The 24,281-nt window shown below is 49.8% G+C and overlaps 1 protein-coding gene across 3 annotated transcripts in view; it reads left to right on the plus strand.

Annotated features, from left to right (window-relative positions):
- The window catches only part of MVB12B (multivesicular body subunit 12B), a 237,385-nt gene extending 227,728 nt beyond the window's left edge, over positions 1-9,657 (plus strand). For all 3 annotated transcript variants that reach the window (XM_069873484.1, XM_069873486.1, XM_069873487.1), the window contains exons 10-11: positions 384-443; positions 4,947-9,657. In XM_069873484.1, the coding sequence (XP_069729585.1) occupies positions 384-443; positions 4,947-5,033 (147 nt within the window). In that variant the 3' untranslated portion in view covers positions 5,034-9,657. The remainder of the gene's footprint in view (positions 1-383; positions 444-4,946) is intronic.
- The last annotated feature ends 14,624 nt before the right edge of the window (positions 9,658-24,281 follow it).

Genomic DNA, 24,281 nt, shown 5'->3' on the forward strand with positions numbered 1-24,281 from the left:
CCCCTTGGATCCTTTAGACACCATTGCCACCATATGGTCAGTTTGGTCAGGGCTCTGACAGCCGGAGCCGCTCACACCCACAAGCTGTGTATGGGATCCATAGGGTGTTACAGCAACAGCCGACCTGCACAGGGACGTGGCTGAAGATCTACCTCTGCAAGGTGACACCAAGGTGTCAGCTGTCACCACGCAGGGAGAATGGTGTTAGAGCTGTTACCCCAACCTGCCTTCTGCTTCTTCACTTGTGTGGTGGACTGAGAAACGGACTTGGATGTGTGTTTACAGATGGTGCTGCCACATCTCTGGTGACGGAGTATTCGCTGACTTTAAACCAAACAAAAAAATCCCTGAATCTGAAATTTCTGTTTCTTTTTTCTCCCCAGATGCAGCCAGTTGATCTCTTGGGCATCACAATCAAAACTCTTGCAGAAATTGAAAAGGAGGTAGGTAACCAGCCAGGCACTAAACAAAAGCATCACAGGAGCTGTGTTCACTTTGTTGTGAGTTCCCTTCCCTATGGAAAAGGCCCCTCTTGTCTTTCCCAAGTCAGTGCTGGTGGGTAACATCAGCGCAGAGTCAAACAGTAAGTTCAGAGTAAGGGAAGTGCTCTGTCATCTTTGGTGGGTGAAGAAGCTTTAGGTGTTGCATCTAATGGCAAAGTCTTCTGCCCTCAGTTTAGTTCCAGGTCTCTTATCTTATTTAACCTTTCTCGTGCGTTAACAAAATGCATTACAAACAGGACACTTTGTGTTAGGTTGGTCTCTTAGGTAGGCAACTCTTAGGAAGCAAAGGAACTTGATTAAGCAATGGCAGGAAGCTGCTTCATCGTTTTGCAGTTTGATGGTGCTGGTAACTTGTTAGTGGGAAAACCAGGCTGTACTTGTAGTGAGTGTGGGTTCTCCAGGAGCTTGAGAAGGAGACGGCTGTCGAACTGAGGGTGGCATCGTGTTCTCGAGGGAGTGTTTTGGTGCATGCATGACCTGGGCTGTGTGGTGCCAAGGAGTTGCTCATCCTGCAAGGGCCTCTCTGCTGAAGTCTCAGACCAGGTGGAAAATTGTCTCAGCAGCATGTGCTTCTTCAGGCACTATGGGTGACAAACATCTCTTGTGCCAACCAGCTCAGTTAAAGGCAGAGAATAAGAAGATGGCATAGCAAAACTTCAGGCTCCTCGTGGCCTCCCCACTTTCCGATTGCAGTTCTGAGTCCAGCTTCCTAAATCCGTCCTCCTCTCCTGCCTGGAAGTTTTGTCTGAGGATGAACAGAAGGTGGATGGTGACCATGGATTTCCAGGCAACCAACGAGCCAGGGGAGAAGCAGTGGTGGCTCTGAAGATGCTGCCCGACGAGGGCAATCACTGCCACAAGCACCCGCTTCCTTGGCGCTGCAGTCCTGCTGTGTGGCACACGTGCCGTGCTCCTGTTTCAGGCGACCTGCATCTGTCCCAAGGGCTTCGTGTACTGGGAGTCGGGAGTGCTTGCAGCTGGAGGCGCCGGTGCATTCCTCTCAGGAGCAGGGCAGCAGCTCCCTTGTGATGAAGGGGAAGCAAAGTGGCATTGGATTTGCTTCTACAGCCCTTTGCCTGGTGCAGCAGAGGTCCTGGCAGCTCAGGGCACTGCCTGGAGGAGTGGGCTGTGCAGCCCTGCCCCATGCCCCTCACAGGCTGCAGAGCTCAGGAAGGCCAGCACCAGAGGCATTTGGCCTTGGGAGGAGAGGTTGATAACCTGTGGGCTCTCCCCACACCCTCCTGTTCCATTACAGGCTTTTCAGAGTAATGAAAAGTATAATTATTCAGCCCATATTCCTTGATGAAGCATCTTGTCTGCACATAGATAGCTGTGCATATAAATATTGTGAATTTCTGTACAGCTTTATTTCCCTTGCAAGCAATAGGACTATTACAGCAAATCTTGTGGATTTCCAAAGCAGCAAGAACGTTCTCCCTGGAGCTTGCAGAAAATATTCCCAAAGAATTCCAGGAGTTACCGTTCCCTGTCGTCACGTTTGCAGATATGTGCACCCACCCACCAGGCTGTCAGGCGAGCAAAGGAGAGGACTCTGCCCTTCCAGGAAAACCAATGATGGCACAAATCCTGTCCCACACACTCAACTGCTCCTGGAGTTGGTGTCTCACGGCAGCGGGATGCAGAGCCGTGCCCCGAGGAGCACGGGCGGCAGTGGGGGATAGGAGGCGGCACAGCCCTGCGGGCGAAGGTGGCCGTGAGCTGGGGGCACAACTCGCCCGCGGCTTTTGGGAGCAGCGGAGCCGCAACTGCGGTGCTGCTGGTGCTCCCTGCGGGGTGCAGGCTTCGTCCTCGCTCCGGGGTAGGGGACGTCGCCGAGTGGGCGCTGATGGCGTGGGGCCATCGGTGGCTCCGGCGGGCGCCGCAGTCACCCGTCCGGCGGGCACGGGCGCCGCACACCCCGCTGCGGCTCAGCAGGGCAAAAAGTGTGGAGAGAGTCTAATTAGTAAAGGGAGCATCTCGTACCAATCGCTGCTCTTCAAGGAAGGCAGCAATTTAACCACTTCGCTGCAAAAGTTTTCATGGGCTGATCTTTGCAAATGTGTTTAGTAGAGAAGTTGTAAATCTAAGAGAGCTTAAAATCTTCGTTTTATACAGAAATATTTCTCCTCGTTCTCGTGTTTGCAGCCAATCCCCCTGAGTGCAGTCGCATGAAATGTTCTTTAAATGAACACATTTGCTAACTGGCATGATTTCAGTTTTTAAAACATTGGTTCCAGCAATTAGGCGTTTTTTCAGTTCCCCAATGACTGGAGAAATTCGTCTTGATTATAATTGCTCTTAGCCACGCATATCTAATTTGTGTCTTTTTAAGTGTTAATTAGTAAACAGTTTGAGCTGACATCTTTATGTGTTTGTGTGTTGAAAAATGAGGTGGTTGTGTGTTCGGCTGGGGCTGGCGCTGCGGCAGCTCCGGCGATGGGGACGCGGGGCTGTGGCGACAGGCGGATAGACAGACAGACGGACAGACGGACGGACAGACGGACGGACAGGGGGACGGGAGCACCCGCAGCGCGGGGCTGGGGGAGCGCGGCGGTGTCCGTGCGCCCTCTGCCGGCCGCGCGCCGCGCCGCAGCCTGGGACCCGGGTTCGATCCCCGCCGCAGCCCGGGACCCGGGTTCGATCCCCGCCGCAGCCCGGGACCCGGGTTCGATCCCCGCTGCAGCCCCGGGACCCGGTGCAGAAGGACCGGGATGGTGGGGCCGCGGCAGTTCGGCTGGTGCCGCCTCACATCTGCAGGAGGAGCCGGTTCTCCCACAGCATGGCACTGCAGCGGTGAGATCAATGGCCTCATCCACGGCTGCTGGGCTCACGGAGTCAGGATGGAGAGGAAGTCTCAGCGCTGGAGCTGGGAAGGCCAAGCCCACATCAGCCAGGAGCCAGCTTGAAGAGTGCATCCAGCTCATCCAGGTTAGATGGTGAATGAGAAGCTCAACATGTGCCAGCAAAGGACACTCACAACCCAGAAAGCCAGCCATGTCCTGGGCTGCATCCAAAGCAGTGGGACCAGCAGGGAGGGAGGGGATTCTGCCCCTCTGTTGAGACCCCCATCTGGAGCCCTGCATCCAGTTCTGGAGTCCTCAGCCCAGGAAGGACATGGATCTGCTGGAGCAAATCTGGAGGAGGCTACGAAGACAATCCAAGGGCTGGAGTACCTCCTGTATGAGAACAGGTTGGGAGAGTTGGGGTTGTTTAGCCTGGACAAGAGAAGGCTCTGGAGAGACCTTAGAACAGCTTCCAGTACTGAAAGGGGCTCCAGGAAAGCTGAGGAGGGGCTCTTGATCAGGGAGTGCAGAGGTAGGACAAGGAGGAATGGTTTTCAGCTCAAAGAAGGGAGATTGAGATGAAATCTCAGGAAGAAATGTTTTCCTGTGAAGGTGGTTGCCTAGTGAAGTCCATGATTCTATAATCTCTCTGCAAGAAGGCACACAGCCCTTGCGCAGTTCAGAGGGATCTTGGCCCCACAGACAAACCTGTGGTGACCCTAGCATAGCCAGCCAGTCTAGATCCATCCCTGCACACGCGGCAGGGTGCAGGCTCCAGCACGAGCTCCTGGGGACATCTCAACGTCAGCATGTCCTATGCCCCAGGCTGGCTGGAGAGCAGTGGTGACAAACACACCTGGCCCAAAGGAATAGGGGAACATGTTGGTGACATCCCAGGAGCCACAAACAGGACACTAGGAGACGAGACTGGGGGAGGACGACCCATATCCAGAGCTGTTACAGTGTGTGTGCCGTCACTGTGTGCCGCTTCTGCCCGAGGAGCCCACAGCAGCCCCAGCGCATCGCCTGTTTTGGCTGCTCCGCCTGTGCCACCATGGCCCTGGCGTCTCTAGGGGTGCCATGTCACAACGAGGGGTCACAGCAGCATCCGAGGAGGCCTGGGGCTGTTGGGATGTGGGCCACATCATGCCACGAGATGGCACTGCGCCGGCACGCTGTGCGCGCTGCAGCCGAGGCAGGGATGTCCCTCATGCTGCAGCAGCGTCCAGCCGGCTGCAGGGGCGTCTCTTGGGTGCAGGGACAAGTGTGTAGGAATTTTCACCAACCTTACTAAACCAAAACTGTTGATTACAATGGTACCAGCCTGTGTAAATGAGGCCTGCAAAGGCGGGGCCGTTCTGACGAGCTGCTTTATGTGCAGGATGAGTGTGGTCACGTGTGTGTTAATGCTGGGTTTCAGGGGAGGAAGGCAAATCCCACCCGGGACAATTACTCGGTGTGGAGCAGTGCTGATAGGCTCAGCCAGCACAGCCCTGCCTGGAGCGTGGGGACGAAGTTGCAGCTCAGGGTGCTTCCAGGCCCAGTTCCTCCTGCTGGTTGTGCGGTTCTGCCCTGAGCGCAGGCGGGGGAGCCTGGCTACGTGGCCACGCTGCCAGAGGGCAGTGCCCCACAGTCCCCTCTGTCTCACTTTGCCCCACAGTACGACTACAGCTTCCGGACGGAGCAGAGCGCGGCAGCCCGCCTGCCACCCAGCCCCAGCCGGTGCCCACCAGCCCCGCAGTCCTGAGAGGGGCCACCAGCGCTGGAGCGTGTGTGCGTGCATACTACTGAGTGGAACGCAGGACGTGGCACCAGGGCCATCCCAGCAGACCTCCAGTCCTCCGGCTGTCACTGCCTGCCCTGCGCTGCACCACCTCCTCCTGCACATGCTGCTCCACGCATTGGGACTGTGCAACCCTTCGGCAGCTGCCCACCCCCCCTTGCTGCTGCAGACGCCTCTCCACGTGAGTATGGACCAGGAGCCTGCCAGCAGCCCCTCTGTTGTCCCCACTTTGTAACCCCTGGTGCAGGATAATTCACAAAGACGAAAGCTGAAACAAACTGCAAACAGCAAGCCCTGAGCTCACAGACCCTCAAGAAATCACAGCAGCAAGCACTAAAAGTAAGGAAGAGTGAAAGATTCGGCGGGTTAATCTGCACCGCACCTCCTGGGCATCCCGTTGGAGCTAGCATGGAGCTGCTGATGGGCTCCCAATGCCTTGTGGCAGGATGTCCTTGCAGTGCTTGGCCTAGCAGGCAGCACCAAACCGTGGCGGATGCCCTGCCTGCCTCCGCTGAGGTCCAGGCACGCAGCAGCTCCGCCACGGCCAGGATCAACCTCAGACTGTGATCGCTTGATTTTACTGTGAGCTGGCGGAGCCAGGGCCACTTGCTTGGACTTGCAGAGAGCACACGCTGCACTGCATTTCCCGAGGTGAAGCACCTCTGCACAGGGTGTCCAGGTGTCTGGCAGGTCCCGGAACAACAAATATCCTGTGTCTCTTTTGGGGCTGGATGCTGGCAGCAGCCCAGGCAGACCCTGGCAGCTGATCCCTGCCCACAGCCGTCTGCGGAGCCGGGGATGCTGTCACCTGCCTATTCCTGTTTTCTAGCATTTGCCCCACTGGCTGCTCAAACCGGAGATGTGCCTGTTTCCTGGGAGCTCCCAGGGAAGCACTGAACTCTGACGTGGTGCCGGGTGAGAGTGGGATTTATTAAATCCTGACTTCAGCCTCCTTGTGATTGCTGACCTTTGCTCGATCCCGAGCCCAGTGCATGTCTTGGAGAAGTCTGTTGCTGTATAAGCTATTTAGAAGTGCCCATCTGACTCCATGCTGCTTTTTCAAGTCTCTGCTGTAGAACAAAGCTACATCATGGCAGCAAAATGGCAGTTTTTAAGTAAGTGTTAAAACATACAACTTTTTATATTGTAAGATACTGATGACCTAACTCTATTGAAATGCAATCCGCATAGTAAAAAATAACAGAATTGCTGCTCACAGTCCGGGCCATATGGGTGCCCTGACCTGTTTTGCGCTGCTTTGGATTGATCTTGCATTTTCTAGTTGGACAGAATGGTGACTAACAGTGAGTTTTGTACTGTCAGCATGTATTTTTTGTTTGTACATATGTAAGATATTTCTTGTCCAAAGATCCGTTTCTGGTTTTAAGGCACCATACTGCATTGCTGAGATAATGAGCACAAAATACCGTAACATTCAGGACAGGCAGATTCCAAGTCTTGGCTGCAACTCCTTCCAGTCAGGTACATCACCGTCTCCAACTGCCTCTAAGGCAGGGCTGTGCGCTTGGGTGCAGGTGTGTCAGTTAAAGCGGCGGCTCTGCAGGTTTGGGTGACCCCCTGGAAGTACTCATTTACTTGGAGGTTGCAGCACCATTTTCAGTTCTTATTTATCCTCCAGGAAAGCGAAGCCAGACCTTGCTGCCAAGCTCCACAAAGGCTAGATTGATGATGCCGACATCAACAAATGAACACACCATGGCAGACTGGTCATTCGGCTCAGGTTCACTTGAAGTTCAAATCCACTCCGTGCTGTAGTGCTGTGCCCATCTCATCCATCTCTTGTCTTTCTATTTTTCTGCTTGTAATTTGTTGTGTAGCTTTCCATGGCATCCATTTATTGCTTCTCCTGTGGCTTACCGGTCACTGCAGGTAGGTCGAAGCTGTCTGCAGCGCTGTGTTGCTCACAGCTGCGGGATGAAGGAGCTGTGGAGAGCTGGTGGTAGAGGAGTGAGGGCTGTGGGCTGGTGCTGGGCAGCCAGTGCAGAGTTGGCAGAGCTCTAGGGGCAGTCCCAGCCTCCAGGAGATGGGGAGATGGCTGCAAGAAGTACCTTCTTGAGCCATGTCTTCCCCTGCCAAGGACAGGGCTGACTGAGCAGCCACTGGAGCACTCGGTGAGGAGAAGGTTTGTTTGTTGCTGAGTCCCATGTTGAGCAGGACGCTCCCTGGGTGCGCCTTGGAAAAATGGGCATGTAGCTTCGAGTCCTTTCCTGCGAGATATAGCATAGAGAGCACCAGTAGATAAAATTGGTGCTGTTATATTTATAGCAACAGTTATGTTTGGTTAGCCTTGTTAGAGATGGTGAGCTCAGCTTTCTCTTCAGTGACCTGCAAGAAACAGTGGATGGCTCAAAATGCTGACTGAATGGAGGGCTGAGACAAGCACCTGAGAAATCTCCAGAGTCTGCTTGTATAGTTGGTTCTTGCTCTTCCTTCTCTTGCACTGGGCGAGCAAAGCTGCTTCAGGGGTGCATCTGTAAGGAAAACTGAGAGATAGGATGACCTTTGCAGTGCGTTTCAGTGCTGCGCACTGCGAGGATGCCCTGTAGTGAAGATGTGAACAGTACAAATACAGCTCTTGTAGTACAAACGAAACGGAAGTGTTTTGAGCAAAGAGCTGCAGCTGCTGAGAGCCAGCTGAGCGCTCAAACCTGCTAACTGAAAGCGAGAAAACTGGGCATTTGCAAAGAGGAGAGGGCTCAGAGCCAGTGCTTGGAAGCACAGCGAGACATACAGCGCAGGGTGGTTGACTGTACGTGTTGTCTTCTCAGTCCACTGATTATAGGAAGCTCTTTATTGCACCTCTCAGTTGCCAGGGTCTTCGTTGTCAGATCAGCATTTCCACAGGCAGGCTTTATTTGCTGTTGCATAACTTCAGTACTCCCAGCAACTCATTGCAAGGCTGGTCCTTGCATCCTCGCAGCAAGTCCTCCCTGTTGGCAAGTGCCAGAGCCAGTACCAGCATCTCTCTGCATCTTCCTCCCTTGCTGTCCAAAAGGTGGCTGTGGTAGCATTGGCCCAGGCAATAAATATTCATGGAAGCTGGAGCTGATGTTGCCTGGCTGTGGCAAAGCCTTTTGGAGCATGAGGGGAGGGGATGAGTCAATGGAAACAACAGAAGTGTATTTGCAGAGCTTTACCAGATGTGCTTGGCTGTCTTGCCTCAATTTCTAGAACAAAACTGGTCTCTGGGTAGGTTGATCTTGTGACTGATGGAGAAGAAGTTTGCCAAATTATCCACCAGATTTGTGTGCCTGCAACAGGGACAGGATTGCAGCAGTGAGGAGTTTGCTTACTGTAAAATACACCTGATGTGAATTAGTAGTGACACACTGCCTCTTGGGTTTCTCGCGGCACAGAGCAGGTCGTGTGCCGAGGTGACTGGTGGCCCAGCCAGGCCAGGCTGTGGTGTCGCATGTGTTAACGATGGAAAGGCAAGAAATTAGTCCAGAAAGTAACGTAGAGTGTGAACTTTGTGATAAAAATTCAAGTGTGGACAGATATAGTGGGTGTCTTCCCTGTGGGAGCATCTTGTAGCTGTAGTTATGTAGGAATAAACTTTGCCAGACTTTTTCCCTGTGACTGTCACGGAGTTTGCCCATGGTGTTTGTAGGGGAAGATCCCGCATGAGTCTCCTGCATAGCGAGAGGCTGTTGTAGGGTGTAGCTGTGGCCTTTTTTGGTTTCACACCCACCCCTGCTCCTACTGCTTTCTGGAGCTCCTCGGACTAAACCCGCACACAGCTGTGCCTGCATTGGCATCCCGGCATTGGCAAAGCACAGGCTGGGTGGGCATTGGGGGCAAGGGTGTGTGTCTGCACCTCCTCTTCTTTGGGGCCCCAAAAATCTCCTTAGAGGAGGAAAAACTGGATGCAGCGCCTTTTCATCTGACTGGTCCCCTGTTGTCCTTCCCTCTCTGCTGCCCTTGGGCAAAGCAAGGTCTGTCTCTGGCCACTTGCCCAGGGCAGCCCTGGAGCAGCCGGTGGCCGGGGTGGCTGCGGGCACGTCCCGCAGGTGCCGGCAGAGTCGCCACCAGAGCCGATCCCACTGCTCCCAAAGGGCACGCGCCTCTCACTGCATTCAAATAATTACCTCAGCCTTCGAGCCTTGGTGAACAGACAGGAATCTCTGCCGGCACAGGGCAGCGAAGCGGTGCTGGTGTCAGTTATCCTGAGCCATAAACCCGGTGAGCATTCAGCGGGGAGGGCGATTCCTGGCTCGTGCAACAGCTCGGTAAGGTGCTGCTCGATCCATCTGACACAGGGAAACTAAACAGTTTAGTTGTTCTGGTTTGTTGTTGTGAAATTGTTTCCTAACAGCAACAGTTTTAAATGTTGTCATGCAAATGGAAGAGGGAAAACTTTTATGCAGTTGCAAAATGTTTTTTTAAGATGCTATGCATTTTGTTGGGTTATTGAAAGTGAATTTACTGTGCATTAATCTTACGAATGTTACTACGTTTTATATTTATTTTAGATGCTCCTGTATTTTACAAAGGGAAGTTTCATTGTGTGATAACTTAGTCTGTATTCTTAATATAATTTGTTAAATAAAACTTGTTTTAATCAGTTTATTTTCTGTGCTTTGTGTTTCAAATTTGGAGTTTAGGAAGCTTAAAACGCAGAAGCTCTGGCTCCCAAGAGTAGAAGGGGGTGTCCCTTGCAACCAGCCACTGTTTCCTCTCTGTGCTGTCGCTGAGTTGACTTTTTCAGATCCCAGTCCTGGCTGTTTGGAAAGTAGTTAAGAACATCGAGAGGAGTGAGACAGGAATCGGTACTTGTTCTGAGCCGAGCCGCTGTGTATCCGCTGTAGCTGTGGCACCTGGAACCGCTTCTGATTTTTGATGTGATTACAGGTTTGCTTGATACAGATGATGCATCTTATGGTGGGGTTGGACTTCAGCAGGCACTGACTGTCCACGGGGACAACTCTACACGTCTGACTTTCCACGGGGACAGCTGTACACAGGGAGCCTCTAGAGCCAGGTTGGTTTTTTGTTCTCTTTTTTGGGGAGTTTTGCTGTTTTTTAAATTGAGAGACTTACGGGGACAGCATCCCACCACTCCAGCATCCTCCTTGGCCCTGAGCAACCAGGAGTGCAGGGAACCAGCAGTCCCCGCCACCTCATAGAGGCCCCCCCGTCCTCTGGTGCAGCATTTTGCTCAGAGCTGGTGCACCAGGGATGGAGGCTGCACACGGGCCGGCTGGGAGCGTTTCTGCCAGCTGAGAGCAGCCCTGCCCCGGTCAGGCTCCATGGCCTTGGTTTTTACAAATGTTATAAACTGGGATTCTGCAGAAATAAATGTGGGTTTATAATCAACTCTGAAATACAGCCGTGCTTTAAGAGGTGGTTAAGTGTGGAAGTGTGAGGTGCAGGGAGAGCAGAAATACCTGCTGCAGGGACTGTTCCCGTCGGGCGCGGGCGGCCGCAGGGGTGCCGACTGCGGTGGCTGCCGGGCTGGCGTTGCTGCGGGCAGGCAGGTACCTGTGTGACCAGTGAGCCCCTGCAGGGGAAACAGCCTTCTCAACAGGGAGAGGCTAATGCCACGCCCCTGAAACCAAAAATTGTTATTCTTTGTGCTAAACTATTCTTCTGAACTTGACCCAATCTAGGCAACCTCTGGCATCTTCTCTCACCCCAGTCAATATTTCTGTCTTGCTTGTTTTGAGTGGTCTTTGAATTAAGGGAGATTAATGCCCAAGTGCCCGACATTTTCTTCAGGCACGTGTTTTGATAACCTCCTTTTGAAAGTGAGTATCACTTGTTCCACCACAAACTAAGAAACTGCATCTCGGAGCTGCTGTGGGAGCCGTCACTGGCACCTGATAGAATATCCCGGCTGGGGAAGAGGCGTTGCAGGGGGGACATAAACCAGAGTGGGCCTGCCCTGCGTGCCAGCTCACACCTGCCCACGTAGGCGTGCAGCGCACAGGCACGTGAGCTGCCTCCAAGCCATTGCTGAGCGGGTGATCCCTGCCAGCATCAAAGCCAATTCTGTCTGACAAGCTGACAGCACAGGGGCTGCACGGGGCTGCGCATCCGCCGTCTGGAAAAATGGCCAGGCTCCCAGGCACACATGCCAGGGGGTACCCTGGCCCTCCAACCCTTGATTTTGTTTGTGGTTGGACCCAGGACCACTCTCATTCAGCACAAGTTGCCCTTCTTCCTGCTGCCGGTGCAGGGCACAACTCCCACCATGAGGCCTCTGGTATCGCTCTGCCGATGAAATTCTCCAGACTTTACTGAAACCCTGCTATTTCTGCTCAGCCTCTGATCTTTGTGTTTCCTATTCAAGCTGCTCAGAATTTTGGCGTAACTTTTGAGTGTTAGTTAATTCTTCACAAAATCTCTGCCATTTCAGCAAAGCTTCCTCTGAAGCAGCCGTCAGCTGGCGAGTGGCTGTCACTGCAGTGATGCGCAGGAAGGGGTCTCTGCTGTTAGGAGCCGCAGTGATGCTCAAAGCCTGGTGACCCACCAGGCATCAGCTTCTCCAGGTGCCTGGTGTTGGCTCCATGTGGCCCCTCAGCCTTGCACTAAAGCTCCCAGGTACCTGCAGGGCTGCATACGCTGACACCCTGGCCCAGGAACATCTCAAGGTGGCTGCGTGGGGTGAGAGCAGAGCTGGATTACATGTCCATCATTCACAGAATTTGTTTTCCAAGGAATATTTCTGTTTTCTAATTTCTTCTGGTTTGCCTGGGGCTCCTGGCACTGGGAGCGACTGGTTGTCTCCAGGCCATTCCTGCCCCAAGGAAATCCCCTTTTGTTCGAGGGGGATCAGCAGGCACGGGGGCTGGAGGAGCCGGCTGGGGTCCCAGCAGCGCAGGGCGGTTGTGTTGGGCTTTGTCTGCCCGGGGCTGTGGTGGTGGTTGTTTTCTTTTCTCCTCTCCCTCCTACAGCTTTAAAAATTAACTCGCTTTGGGAGTTTCTCAAAATCCTTTCCTTTCTCCAAAATGATGGATAAGCCGTGTAACTGATTGTCATGGCCTGGGAGAGGATAAACATCTTCTGCAGTCTGAAATAACCCCCCACTCTGTGGTTAATGAGTGTTGAAAGAAGCATAAACAGGAATAACGCAGGATTTCCATGACTAACAAGATGACCACATCAGGGAATGTTGTTTGGGGTTAAAAATGACTCAGCTTTTGCCTCCCTAGGGTAAAAAGTTTTATCCCAGCACAGGCAAGGCTGCCAACGGCACTTTGAAGTGCTGGCAAACTCAGAGGAGCCAGGATTGGGAACTGGGAAGTGCTTGAATGCGCAGTTAAAAAAAAAAGTCCTAAACTCCGTTCCATGTGTGCAGATTTCGCGAAGATAAAGGAGCCCACAGCTTTATCCAGCTTGTGCTGACTCTTTTCTTTTCAAAAGCCTTTTCAGATGTTTTCACTTTTCTGCTTGCTTTGTTGAAAGATGTAAAATTTTAAGACAACCACAAAGTAAACATTTCAAAACTTTCTATTCTGAAAATTAGTGACATTTTCAAAATCCCTTGAATTCCAATTCTGCAGTGTCAGAAACAAAGACGTTTGGGGTTTTCTTGACTGACAAATTTACCCTGCAGGTTTTTGTTTATTGATAACCTTTCTTTTATTTTTCAAAGAAAATAGATTTATTATTGGGTAGAAACGCTAGATAAGTAGATGTCTTGTCAAAATAAAGCAGGTTTTCTTTATTAGAATGAAATAGTAATGAACTCATCTGCTTCCAATATTTATAAAGAGTAGGGAAGGCCATTAATTCTACTGCTTGTGAATAAAACCATCTGTGATTTCTTTCCATTTGATGTGTTTTGGTTTTAATATACATTTTTCACAAATAAGTGCAGGGATTTTTTGTGAAAATGTCACATTCAGAATCTCATAAAGAAAGAACGCAAAGAGGGGGAAACGAAATGTTTTGTTAGCTAAGTAATTTCTCACCTTGCACGGAGAATAAAATTCATGCCAACTTTAACACATTAGGCGACAGAGTTACATGTTCAGCTCTAATGCAACCCATGACAAGTAACAAGGCAAATAGAGTATGTTTGGAAGTTTGTTTTCCTTTGGGAGCCACACAGTACATTTAACCTAATCTGTCCTGACACTTGCATTATAACATTATGAGCTTCTTCAGGGAAGAAAAACGGTAGATGCCTCTCTTTAAAGCGAAGCAGAAGTTAATAAAACGGGCGATGTGTTGAGGAGAGAAAGCCCGATCAAACTCTCGTGCAATTCTCTGGGGGAAAACAGGTTCTGACGTGGATTTTTTCTGCCAGGAAGGCTGGAAGTCTCGTGACAAGCTTTTGCTGAACGTGAAATCTGACCTCCAGAATTATGCTCAACTAAACCAAAAACTGCGAGAATACCCCAAGTGGGACCACTTTGTAGTCTGACTTGCGAGTGTTGGATCTTAAATTAAACCGAGTCCTTGTCCAGCTGTTCTGCCAGGTATTATTTTACAGCCTTCCCACCAACTCGTGCAATGGAGACCGTGCTGGATTGTCGCCTTCCAAAATATTCCTGCACATGTAGAGGAGCGCTTCGCAACACGCTCACCCATATAGGCTGCTGACAAAATGTCCAGAGCAAACTCCAGGTGATCCTCTTTGCAGGGCTTTTTCAGGAATAGCCCTTAAATGCTGTGTGCTCAGCTGAGCGGATCTCAGGAGGGTTAGCTGTATTGTACGTGGTTCGTGTGGTGATTGTAAACTGACCTGATAACAAAACATTGCTGTGAAACCCCAAGTGTTGCCTCTGCCCTCCAGTAACTGCAGCCTTGGTGAGATCCTCTGTAGGTCTCCTATCCTTTGACAGAAATGAATTGAAATGGTAACAAGGAAAATTTGTACTGGATATTAAGAGAACTTGTAAAGGGGAAACAGGTGAACCTGAGGAGGCTGTGTATTCTCCGTCATTAAGTCTTTGCTTAACACTTGTTGGGAGTCACAGAGGTAAAGCTGAGTCTTTGCAGGGAGGGGAGGGCAGTGGCGCCCCCACTGCATCCCTCCCTCCCGAGGCACTGCCCTGGCTCTGGGAGCGCACTAGTGGGCTTTTCCCACGGTGACAGCAAAGGTTTGGGATTTGGATTGTTTGGGTTTGATGGAAGCAAGGGGAGGGTGCATACAAAGTCACTGAATTGTCAGGAAAAGAGGGAGCCTGAGAAGCCAACATGCAGTAAGGTCATTTCAGGTCATCTCCCTGCCAGGGAAATGCTCCCAGCAGGAATGTCTGAAAATAGTTCTTCAAAAAATAGGCGAGAGGCCTGCTATTGCTATTCCCTGTAATGCGTCCTGCTGGAGCACCTGCAGGCTTGGTCAGGAGGCATCAGGCAAAGAGCAGAGGCATGAGGTGAGCAGGAGGAAGGAGAGGGGGACAGTTAACTGGAGCCAGGATGTCCCTTCTCCCAGGCTGCCTGCCCAGCCATGTACCGGGGTGGTCCAAGCACTGGGTGTAGCGGGAACACTACAATAAGGCTCTAACAACAGCCCACAGGAACTCGCTGCTAAATTGGACTTGCTTCTGGAACAGCACTTTTCTTACCTGTATAAACCCCCATGTACAATTTCCCCTCACCCCCAGGTCACAAACAGCTGGGTTTGCCTGTGGCCACGCAGCACAGAACCCACAGCATCGTAACACACAGCACTGTAACCCCTGCTTCCATCCAACAGCAGCACCAGGCAGGATGTGGGCAGGATGGGACCAGGGGCAGCCCCGGCGCGGTGGCATCACCCTGTGGTGGGATGCTGCTGCCAGGCACCCTGCCCTCCGCAGGGCTGAGCCACATGAAATTGCAATGAAAAAGAGAAGCAGCAAGTGGGCTCCACACCACGCGGTTTTCTATTGTATCATGACCGATGGGTTCACTGGTGCCTGGGAAAAAGCCATCATGTCCATGGATCATGCTACACTGCCAGCAAAAGCCAAGAGCTGCAGACTTTGGGGGTACGCGAACATCACAACACCAAAGGTAATGGATCTCTTTTCCTGCAACTGACTTTTATCTGAATTTTACAGATATTTTCTGCTCTTCCCACCTACACCTCACACCTTTCCCACTGTCTCCCGGCAGTGACCAGTTGTAGTCAGCAGAAGCCAGGTGATGGACTCAAAGACCTTAATGCAAGCTTTTTGCCTGTTCTAATTCTAAATTCCTTTTTCTGCCCAAATGCCTACTTATATGAAACTTTTAGGAACTTAATTATCCTTGAGACTTCTACCTCTCCCTGAAATCTGGTTTAAATCAGTAAAGAAAAGAGTTCAAAGTTATTGGGCAGGACAGGCAGACAGACAAGCATACAGGGATCACAGGAACCTTGTTTTCATAGGAAACTAGATTAAAAAAAACCCCTGCAGCAGTTACCAGCCCCTTCAGTGGGACACCCCCCCCAGGTCCCGCGCTGGGCGATACTCGGGGGCCGTGGGGCAGGATGGGCTTCAGCTCTTTCTAAAAGGGGAGAAAGAGGCAACAAACCCTCCCTCCCCTGGACAGGGCTTGCATTGGCAGTGGCTATGTGGCAGTAGTGATTCTGCAGCTTGTCTGCTCTTCCCAGCTGGATGCAGATTCATGACATCCCTGCTTGCTTTGGCATGCAAACCTGTACCTAATTTCTTCTGAACAGGGCCCTGAGGAAGTCAGCAGATGTTATTATTAAAGCATTGAGTATCAGCAGCTCCTGAGATATTGTCAGTCCGTTAATGAGCTGATCAAACTGGGGAAAGCAAGGGCTTTCCCAGCTTCTTATTAAGGAAAATAAGACCTCCAAGGTTAAAAGACTTCTTTTAAACTGCACCAGGTTTATAGGTTGCAAAATGTTCTTTAATCAGTTTATTCTTAGAGGGCCCTAACTGTCCAGGTGCAGGAGTGGGCGTTATCTTAAATGGTCCCCATAAAGAAACAGAGCAGCTCTATTTTCCTACTGTTTGCTGGCATTTTTCATAAAATAATCATAGAATAACCAGGTTGGAAGAGACCCACTGGATCATCGCCACTTCTGCGCAGTTTCTGTAATTATTGTGTGACTTCCTCATGCATCACTGCCAGCAGCTCATCCCGAGACTTCTGAGTTGTTGTTTGAAAGCTAAACTGATTTTCCTATCAATGCATTTGTATCCTCAGTTCGGCAAACCTTAAATCTCAGATGCTTCCTAAGACTGCAAGAGACACAAGATGCACAAGTGAGCAAGAAATGACCAAGTCAAGAGTCTCCCCACACTTCTCCTGTGCACTAACCCCCTCCGAGCCTGTTCCTCTGTCTGGGGAGGCACAAGGTACTAGTCTCCTAAAAGCAATGGGGAACATGCTTTTTTGGTTGGTTGTTTTTTCTTTTTCTTAATCCCATACTATCTGGAAGTTTCCTTTGGGTTTTCCAGCTGCAGGGATGTTTAGAATTTGGACAACAGTGCTAATGAGATAGAGTAAATTGGTAACAGCTAGAAGTGTAGGAAAACCATTTATTATTCCTGAAGTTCAGCAGAGGAACAGAACAGGCCCTAACAGAGCCTTCCCACAAATATCACAGGCAGCAGGTCCCAGAGCTGACTCAGGTAAGCTGGGACTAACCCTTGTGTCGGGCAGCTTCATTGTATCCAAAATGCAATTATGTAAACAGCTATGTCAGGAGAAGAGAATGCCGAGAAGGCTCCTTGGTGCACATATAAAAGGACTCAAAAGGCCAGTCCCCACCGGGGCGCCGCGTTGCAGTCCCGCTCTGCCCTCCCCGTGGGACTCGCCTCAGTGCAGGGGGCAGCAGCCTGACCATGCCTGCAGCAGACGTGCTGCGGTCCAGATGCTCATCGGTACTTCCTTCTCGCTATGGGTCGCTGAGCTTCACATCCATGTCTTGATTTATTTCAGCACGGACATATTTATGCCATCTGATAGGCAATGACTGCCATAAACATGTCTGTGCACTCCCTTTTGCTATGCACCAGTGAGGAGGGGGCATGTTGTGATAAACTGACCCTGAAATGCAGCGTATGTACGTTATTTTAAAGATGGAGAGGACTGGGTCAGTTTGGTGTCTCTCTGCTGTGGTTCAGTTAGTTATTTGCAAAGGCCACTGCTGAACTGTGGCTTCCAGGGAACATTTCTGGCATTACCTATATTTTAATCCTTACGTGTGTCACTTGGTGAAACTTTATGGGCACTAATAAACAAACAGGCCCTGAAATTTGTCTTGGCATCAAAGCAGCACTATTCTTTTCCTGCTTTCCCAGCCCCCTGCGCCCTCCCCTCCCGCAGGCCGCGGTCTGTTGGCAGCTGGTGCTCTTCGCCCCCCATCACTCGGGGGCAGCAGGCCCTGCAGCAGCGCGGCTCCTGCCCACCCAGCCCAGCGACTCGGCCCGAGAGCCGCAGCGGAACGACCCGGAGCCCCTGTACTGGGTGTCCTTGTCTGCGGCCTCAGCCAGTCTCCTCCTGGCTGCTCGCAGCAGGGGCAGGAGGAGCAGCCCTGGCAGCAGTCCTCGGCCAGCAGGCCCGCTCGGCTGTCCTGGCACGGGAGAAGCCAGGCCGGCCCTCTCCCTGGGGACTCGCTGCTGCCTCAGCAGGGAGAGCAGCGTCCTGTGGGCGGCAAGGACCCAACTCCTCCAGCGTTTCTCCGTCCCCTGCTCTGAGACTTTCAAGTACCCCAGGGGCGTCCTTTCTAACCAAGAACATTCTACGCATGTTTGCGGTCAGCAAGTGCCCTTTCTCTACCCTGGGTCATTTCTGATGGCTTCAAATGATAATCTGTAATGGAGAAATAATAAACCTAGAAAAATGCAGTAGGAAAACCACCCTGACAGTGTAGAGCTGGGTCTGTTTATGGAGGAGGATGAGGGGCACCGACACCACCACAGACAGGAGTCCCAGTGAAGCCAGTGTGACCACGCCAAAGCAAGTTAACCAGGTGCGAGGCTACAACACCAGGCTCTCGGCTGACACTAAAATGAGAGACTAGAGACAGCTGTGCTCTGTGAGGAAGGGCCTTTTCTCATCACTGCTTTCAGGTGTGGAGCCAATTAGCAGCCATTTGCAGAATGGCCGTGTCAGAGTTGCTGCTGGCTGCATCATCTTCAAACCGTGAGTATCTGCTATTATTTTTTCATTTTTCAGAGGAAATTTATAATTAGGCTGGAATTCTTCAGGAAGAGGCATAGGCTGTGCTGGTTTGGGTTAGATTGTTTTGTTAAATCGCAAGAAAAACTGTTCCTCATTAAAGAATATATGTTGGCTTCCGGAGAAATGGCTGAAGACCTTTCCCCTTCCTGCTATCTTGTGCACTTCTAAACTTGAATTTGCTTTTTATTTAAATATTTAGAGCTTGTCTTTCCTTTTTGGTTTCATAGAGCTTGAACTGAACTGGAGAGATGGTGTGTGTCGCAGGCTGTGGGAGCGGGAGCTGGGTTAGTCCTGGGTGTGCGGGTGCTGGCAGCGCGGACACTCGCAGCACGCGTGGCTGATAACTGTGTAGCTCGGGAAGGTTTGTCAAAGGAGTTTTAGGACAAGGTTGGTTTCCCGGGGAATTTTTGAGTGTTGTCGGTCTCTACACAGGGCAAAGCAAGCAACATCAATAGATAATTGGGTAAAGTGAGCTTCACTGCTTGAAGTGTTTGAGAAGCTGCCTGCCCTCTCCCTGCTATTTATTTGCTTCTCTGGTTCATGCTTGAAATGCACCTGAGCAGGGACATTTCTATGTGTCTGTGGCTAAATCAGCTCTTCTAGATGCTTATCTTCACTTTTCAACTTCAACAGCGTTCTCCCTGTGTCTCGTCTGGCTGCAAGAGCTACTCTTGTTGTTTTAAATAACAGGCACCCAGCTGAGCTGTGTGTGCCTGTGTCTGTGTAGCACAAGTCAGCTGTTCATGCGTTGTCCTGGTGGTTCTTCGCACAGTGTGACATTGCGCCATGAAATGTGTTACTGCAGGCTGGGCTGAGAGCTGGGAGGGAGGGAGCTCACCAAGGGCTGCTAGGCACAGAAACTACCTGTGTCTCAGGAAACTCCTAGGCCATGGCCTTTTGGACAAATACCCACAGGATGCATTGCTCTGCTTTGGGTGTTTGCTCCTGGCCAGCACTGGAGAGTCCTGGCTGGACAACTCCTGCTTTGACCTCTCATGGATGTGTTCATTGTTTCCGTTAGCGGCGGGAAGCTTTCCTGCAAACTTTGCATCATTAAAGCTGCAGAGCAAGAGGAAGAGTTAAGACTATTGCTACTCCTATGTGTACAGAAATGTCCTCCCTGTGCCTGGCTGGGAGACACTTAGGCAGGTGGTGAGGCCATCTTCCTTGGCGTTCCCTCTGCCGTGGATGCACAGTTAGAGCCGCTCTCGGGGCCGGAGCGGAGAGCAGGTGCTGCCACTGGAGCCAGACACGTCTGCCAAGGGTGCGGGGGCAGGTGTTGGCACACCAGCCAGGGGCTGCATGCTCTGTAGAACAGTGCAGTGGTGAAAGCTTCAGGGGCTAATTCACTACAAGTTTTTTTGCCCAAAATAAATCTGAAAGGATTAAAGCGGCTATTCTCTGCTCTTCCAGGAGAACGCAGCATCCCACATACATGTTGCTGATGGTTGTGTGTATGTTGGTTAGGTCACCAAAAACTTAGAAATTATGAAAGCACTTCACGTAACCAAGAAGGCTGCCAGATACAGGCTTATTTCTGTACTCGTTGAGCTATTTTGGAAGAAGGAATTTTATGATTTAAAAGAAAATATATACATATCAAGATAAAGATTATTTTTCCTTATCATAACACCAAAAGGAAACTAGTGCAACTTTTGGCAAATTAGAAACAGGTTTGAGTATTAGACTTTACATTGATGGTACTTGGGTATTAATCCATTAAAGTAATCAAAAGAGCTTAAATAAGAATCTGAAGGCTGCAATATATATGTCAATGAACAAGCTGTAAAACTTCCTGAAAAGGTGATTTCAAAGCCATATTGCCCAAGCTTGGCAAATTGCATATTTAATTATTTTGTCAGTCCCTCTTTCTACTCTAATCTTTTGGTGAAATACCTTTAGACATATGAATTCAGTTAAGATAATTAGGGTATGATGGAATTAGGTGTTACTTGATTTTTAAGAAAGATACCATCCTCTGCCTTGGTATAAAATGTGTGCAGACCCCAAAAGCTAGACTGTATTGTAATGTTTTCTTTTCTATAAAGATCAAAGGTCTCCAGCCCCTTTCAAGATGTTTGCAGAATTTGTTTCCTAATTATCCCACATTTACTTATTTGTGTGCTGGGACATCAGAGTTAACTCTTTGATTGTAAAGATGAGATGGGACCTTCATCCAGTTGACCGCAGGCCAGCAAAAGCCTTGCATCTCTAAATTGTTTTTTAGATTACCTGACCTCTCTAATTCCAACATTCTGGTGCAGTTTAGGGCATGGCAGATGAGGTGTTGTGTTTGCTTTATTTTAATGCCTCAGTCCTCTACAGCAAAGATTTCTTTTTCTGCAGTAACAGTTTACACCTTCATTAATATCCTTTACAAGTTTACATGCTCTTCGTAAGCAATAGTAAACTATTTAGTCTTTGATTTGTCTGGGAGTTGGAACTGTTTGCACCAAGCCTTTACAATCTTTCCATGATGTGGTGCCTGAGTTTCTTCAGGAAAAATTTCTATAAAAGTTTTGAAATTAGAATTTTTTGGCTCACTTCATTGACTTTATTTTCCCCGCATCTAGAGAGATATAAAAGACTGACAGGACACACCAGAAATGTGAAAACAGGCTGTAAGGTTTGCAGTTCCACTTGTGAAGTTACAAAAATAAAGTTGATTAGAATAGCATGAAATCTATAAAGTAAAAAGTAAAATGTTTATAGAGGAAGTCTAATATGAAACATTTTTAAACAATGTGTTTTATTTACTTTTTATACATTTCCTTTTTCATATTCTTTTGAACTTTTTTGAATCTTCTCATATGTTTCCTAATTACATTTGCCTCTGACTCCTGTCTATTTTTTCCCCTCAGTACTGAAGGGGCTGATTGATTTTCTTGGATTTTTTGTTTGTTTGTTTTCTTCTGTTTTGGTTTGTTTTTTTTTTTTACCTTTGAAAAATCGAGATGCTACATCAAGCTTTTCTGAGGGAACATTTGGAAGGGCGGCCACCAGGGTTCGGAGATGGCAGCTCTCGGCAGCCCCATGAGATGCAGGGCGGAGAGAAGGAGTGAAGGAAGCACGCTGGTCTGCTTGGAGTTGTAGTGGGCAAAGCCTGGGACCTGGCAGAAGCTATAAATCCTCTCCCTTTGAAGATGATAATTCCTACTATTTGACCCCTTTAAAAAGCAGCTCGGTCAGCCCGCAGGAAGTGTGAGCTGCTGCTCTCTGCCCGTCTGGCATGGCCTAGGGGGTTCCAGCAGGGCTAGGACTGCCAGCACCCCAGCCTGCATCGCACAGAGCTCCTGGGGGGCTCCTCTGGCCGGGGCTCTGTGTGGAGAGGGTTCCCTGTGCTCATGCCATGGTGTACACAGTGCCCACTGGGGATTCTCGCCCTGTGCCCGTGGGCAGCCCCAGGTCGGCACAGCCTGGGGATGCCTCCAGGAGCTGCTGCAGTGGAATCAAGCATTCGTGTGGCCACTGCAAGGGAAAAATTGCTCGACTGCAATTGACAAATTCATGCATTTTCCCTTTTATCTTTAAGTCTTGCTGGCCTGTTTGGGGCTCTGCATGCAGGGCTGAGCTGAGCTCACCCAAAGCCTGCAAGGAAGAGGGCAGCGAGCTCTGCTGCTCGCCAGGCTGTCCTCCCACTCCAGCCCGAGAGGGACAGGGTCCCCATCCATATCACTGTCTCCTGTGCCTGGACTGAGTGCCCACTGTTCGTGGCTGCAGCCCTGAGAGTCAAGAGCAACTCTGTCTCATCCAGGACAGGGACAGCAAGGTCCCCCAGTGCCCCACGCTCCACCTCACAGCCCCCACCACCCATCTTCCCCCCAGGACGGGCTGGGAGCACTGACACAGGGGTGTACATCTCTGCCACCCCTTCCCAGCCCCATCACCAGCACTGGTGGGTTTCCCTAGCTAGAAGGCCCCTAAAACTGCCTCTTGTGGGCTCTCCCTTCTCGACCTGGCTGAGCCTGAGATGGGGCAGTGCTGGCCCAGGTGGGACAGAGCAGTGCCCCACACACGGGGTGCAGGGGCAACAGCCCTTGTGCTCCCTCCCACAGTCCCATCACAGCATCACCTGCTGCAGGAGACCCCCAGAGCCTCTCAGTGCCCTCATAGCAGCCCCCAGCTGCTCTCCTAAAACCCCTACATGCCAGGACCTCCTCCCACTCCAGTATTCTCTAATGAGCACTTGTAGATGCCGTGGGTGTAATTCATCAGCCGCCCCGGGCATGAGGGGTTCCGAGGGGTCAGCGCCCGGGGCCAGGCTCTCGCAGAGCCCCCTGCGTGCAGAGACCCTTTGGGCTTAATGGGGCTGTGGACAAGTGACTTATGTCTTGAAATGCCTTCCTGATTTTTGCAGCACTATTTATTTTGTTGCCATCTTAGCTCAGGTGTGAGGTTACTTATTGGTTTTTTTCTCTGCCTTTTAAGTTCAAGATTTTCTTCAGCATTTTAGTCTTTGCTGTTACTTTTTTAGTTCAGTTCTTATTTCCTACCATTTAATATTTATTCACGTAGGACTCAAAATTTGTCTCTTTCAATCACTTTGACAGGAATAGTTTTCTTATAATTCGTTACTGAGTAAATTTACCTTCCCCCCTCTCCCAAGAAATCAAGATTTGGTTTAGTGTATTCATTTCTTGTTCATGAATTCAATAATGTTACAGCTGAGCTGAGTTTTTATGTAATGTACCCAGTTCAGGAAGGTGTCAGTGAAAAGTAAGTTTTTTAATTAAACACACATTTGAAGTACTTCTTAGATTCTTACAGACTTTTATGCAGCTTAAATGTTTTGGCCGTAAATAAACATTTTGGGTGATGCTTTGGACTAAGAAGCATACGCCCTTCTGCCTGGGCTAGCCAAAATATTTAAGTTCTTAATTTTGCATCTGGTTATACTTTGAAAAAATGCCTAAATGTGAAATGAAGAAGCATCTTTGGTGTTTTAGTGATAGTCCTGTTAACAGTCAAAAGCTCTCCTGTGCACTTCGGTAAAGATTTTAACTGAACTTGCATTTTTAAGCATTACAGGAGCTTTTGAAAGTTTGCCTGTGTTTCACCAAGGGGTTCACTGAATGCCTGTGTCTCTGCCTCTGCTGCCTTTCAGTGAGCGAAGCCTGGGCAGCTTCAGAGCAAGGCAATATCAAAGATTTCTAATCTGAGCTACTGGAGATCACCAGAACCATTTATTTGGCTCTAGCTGCAATTTTGCCTTGATATCCCTACACTGGGAAATTTGTATTTGGAAAGAAAAAAGGGGGAGAGGAGGGAAATAAGTGGAGGTTTCACTGAAGAACTTTAAGTTCTGTAGTTTGTAACTAAATGTGGAAATTCCCCAAATTAACAGAATCAGTAGCATTGCTTGGGATGGGACACAGAACATTAACTCCCTGGTTTTCGGTGAATGCTGTCCTGCTACCTTCCCCCAGGACGGGAGGAGTGATTCTCTACTTGCAGTTATTGCAAGTGTTCCCGCAGAACACGGCAATTCAGCAGCGCAAGCGCTTGAACAACAGACCTCCAACATATGTATGTGCTGCTGCTGCATGGGGATTCTCTTGAAACACCAAGTTTCCATTCCTGTTAATTACTGTGATGAGCAAAATAGCCCTCTGCAGTTAGCATCCATGGAAAAGCACAGATGCATCTCTGTTCAAATGGTTGTTAAAAATAATCTCTCAAAACTATACACTTGAGGCAAAGCTGTCCACATTGATACATCTAAGCTGTGTTATCACAGCAATAATTATGTTAAACTTTCTTTATACTTAATTCCAAACAGATTAATAAAATATATTCTGTGAAGTCTTACAGAGATAACTTCCTATTAAAGAAAAGGAAAGTCTGCCATGCATTATTTTCCCTATTCTTTAGAGCGTGTTTAATTTATTGTAATTTATGCTGCAATTTTAATCAAAGCAGCCATAAATAGATTTGAATCTATATTAAATTCACCTAGCATTTATTTGTTAAGCTGGTTAAACACAACTGTAAAAACCCAAGCATTTACCTTGCTGTGATTAGAGGCAGCAGCCACCTAGAAGGCGAGGTGCGGTGATGGGTCTGTCGCAGCCGAAGAAGCCCGTGGAGGATTAGGGTGTGTTAAGTCTCCCT

Source organism: Phaenicophaeus curvirostris, chromosome 20, assembly GCF_032191515.1.
Source record: "Phaenicophaeus curvirostris isolate KB17595 chromosome 20, BPBGC_Pcur_1.0, whole genome shotgun sequence".
Lineage (NCBI taxonomy): Eukaryota > Metazoa > Chordata > Aves > Cuculiformes > Cuculidae > Phaenicophaeus > Phaenicophaeus curvirostris.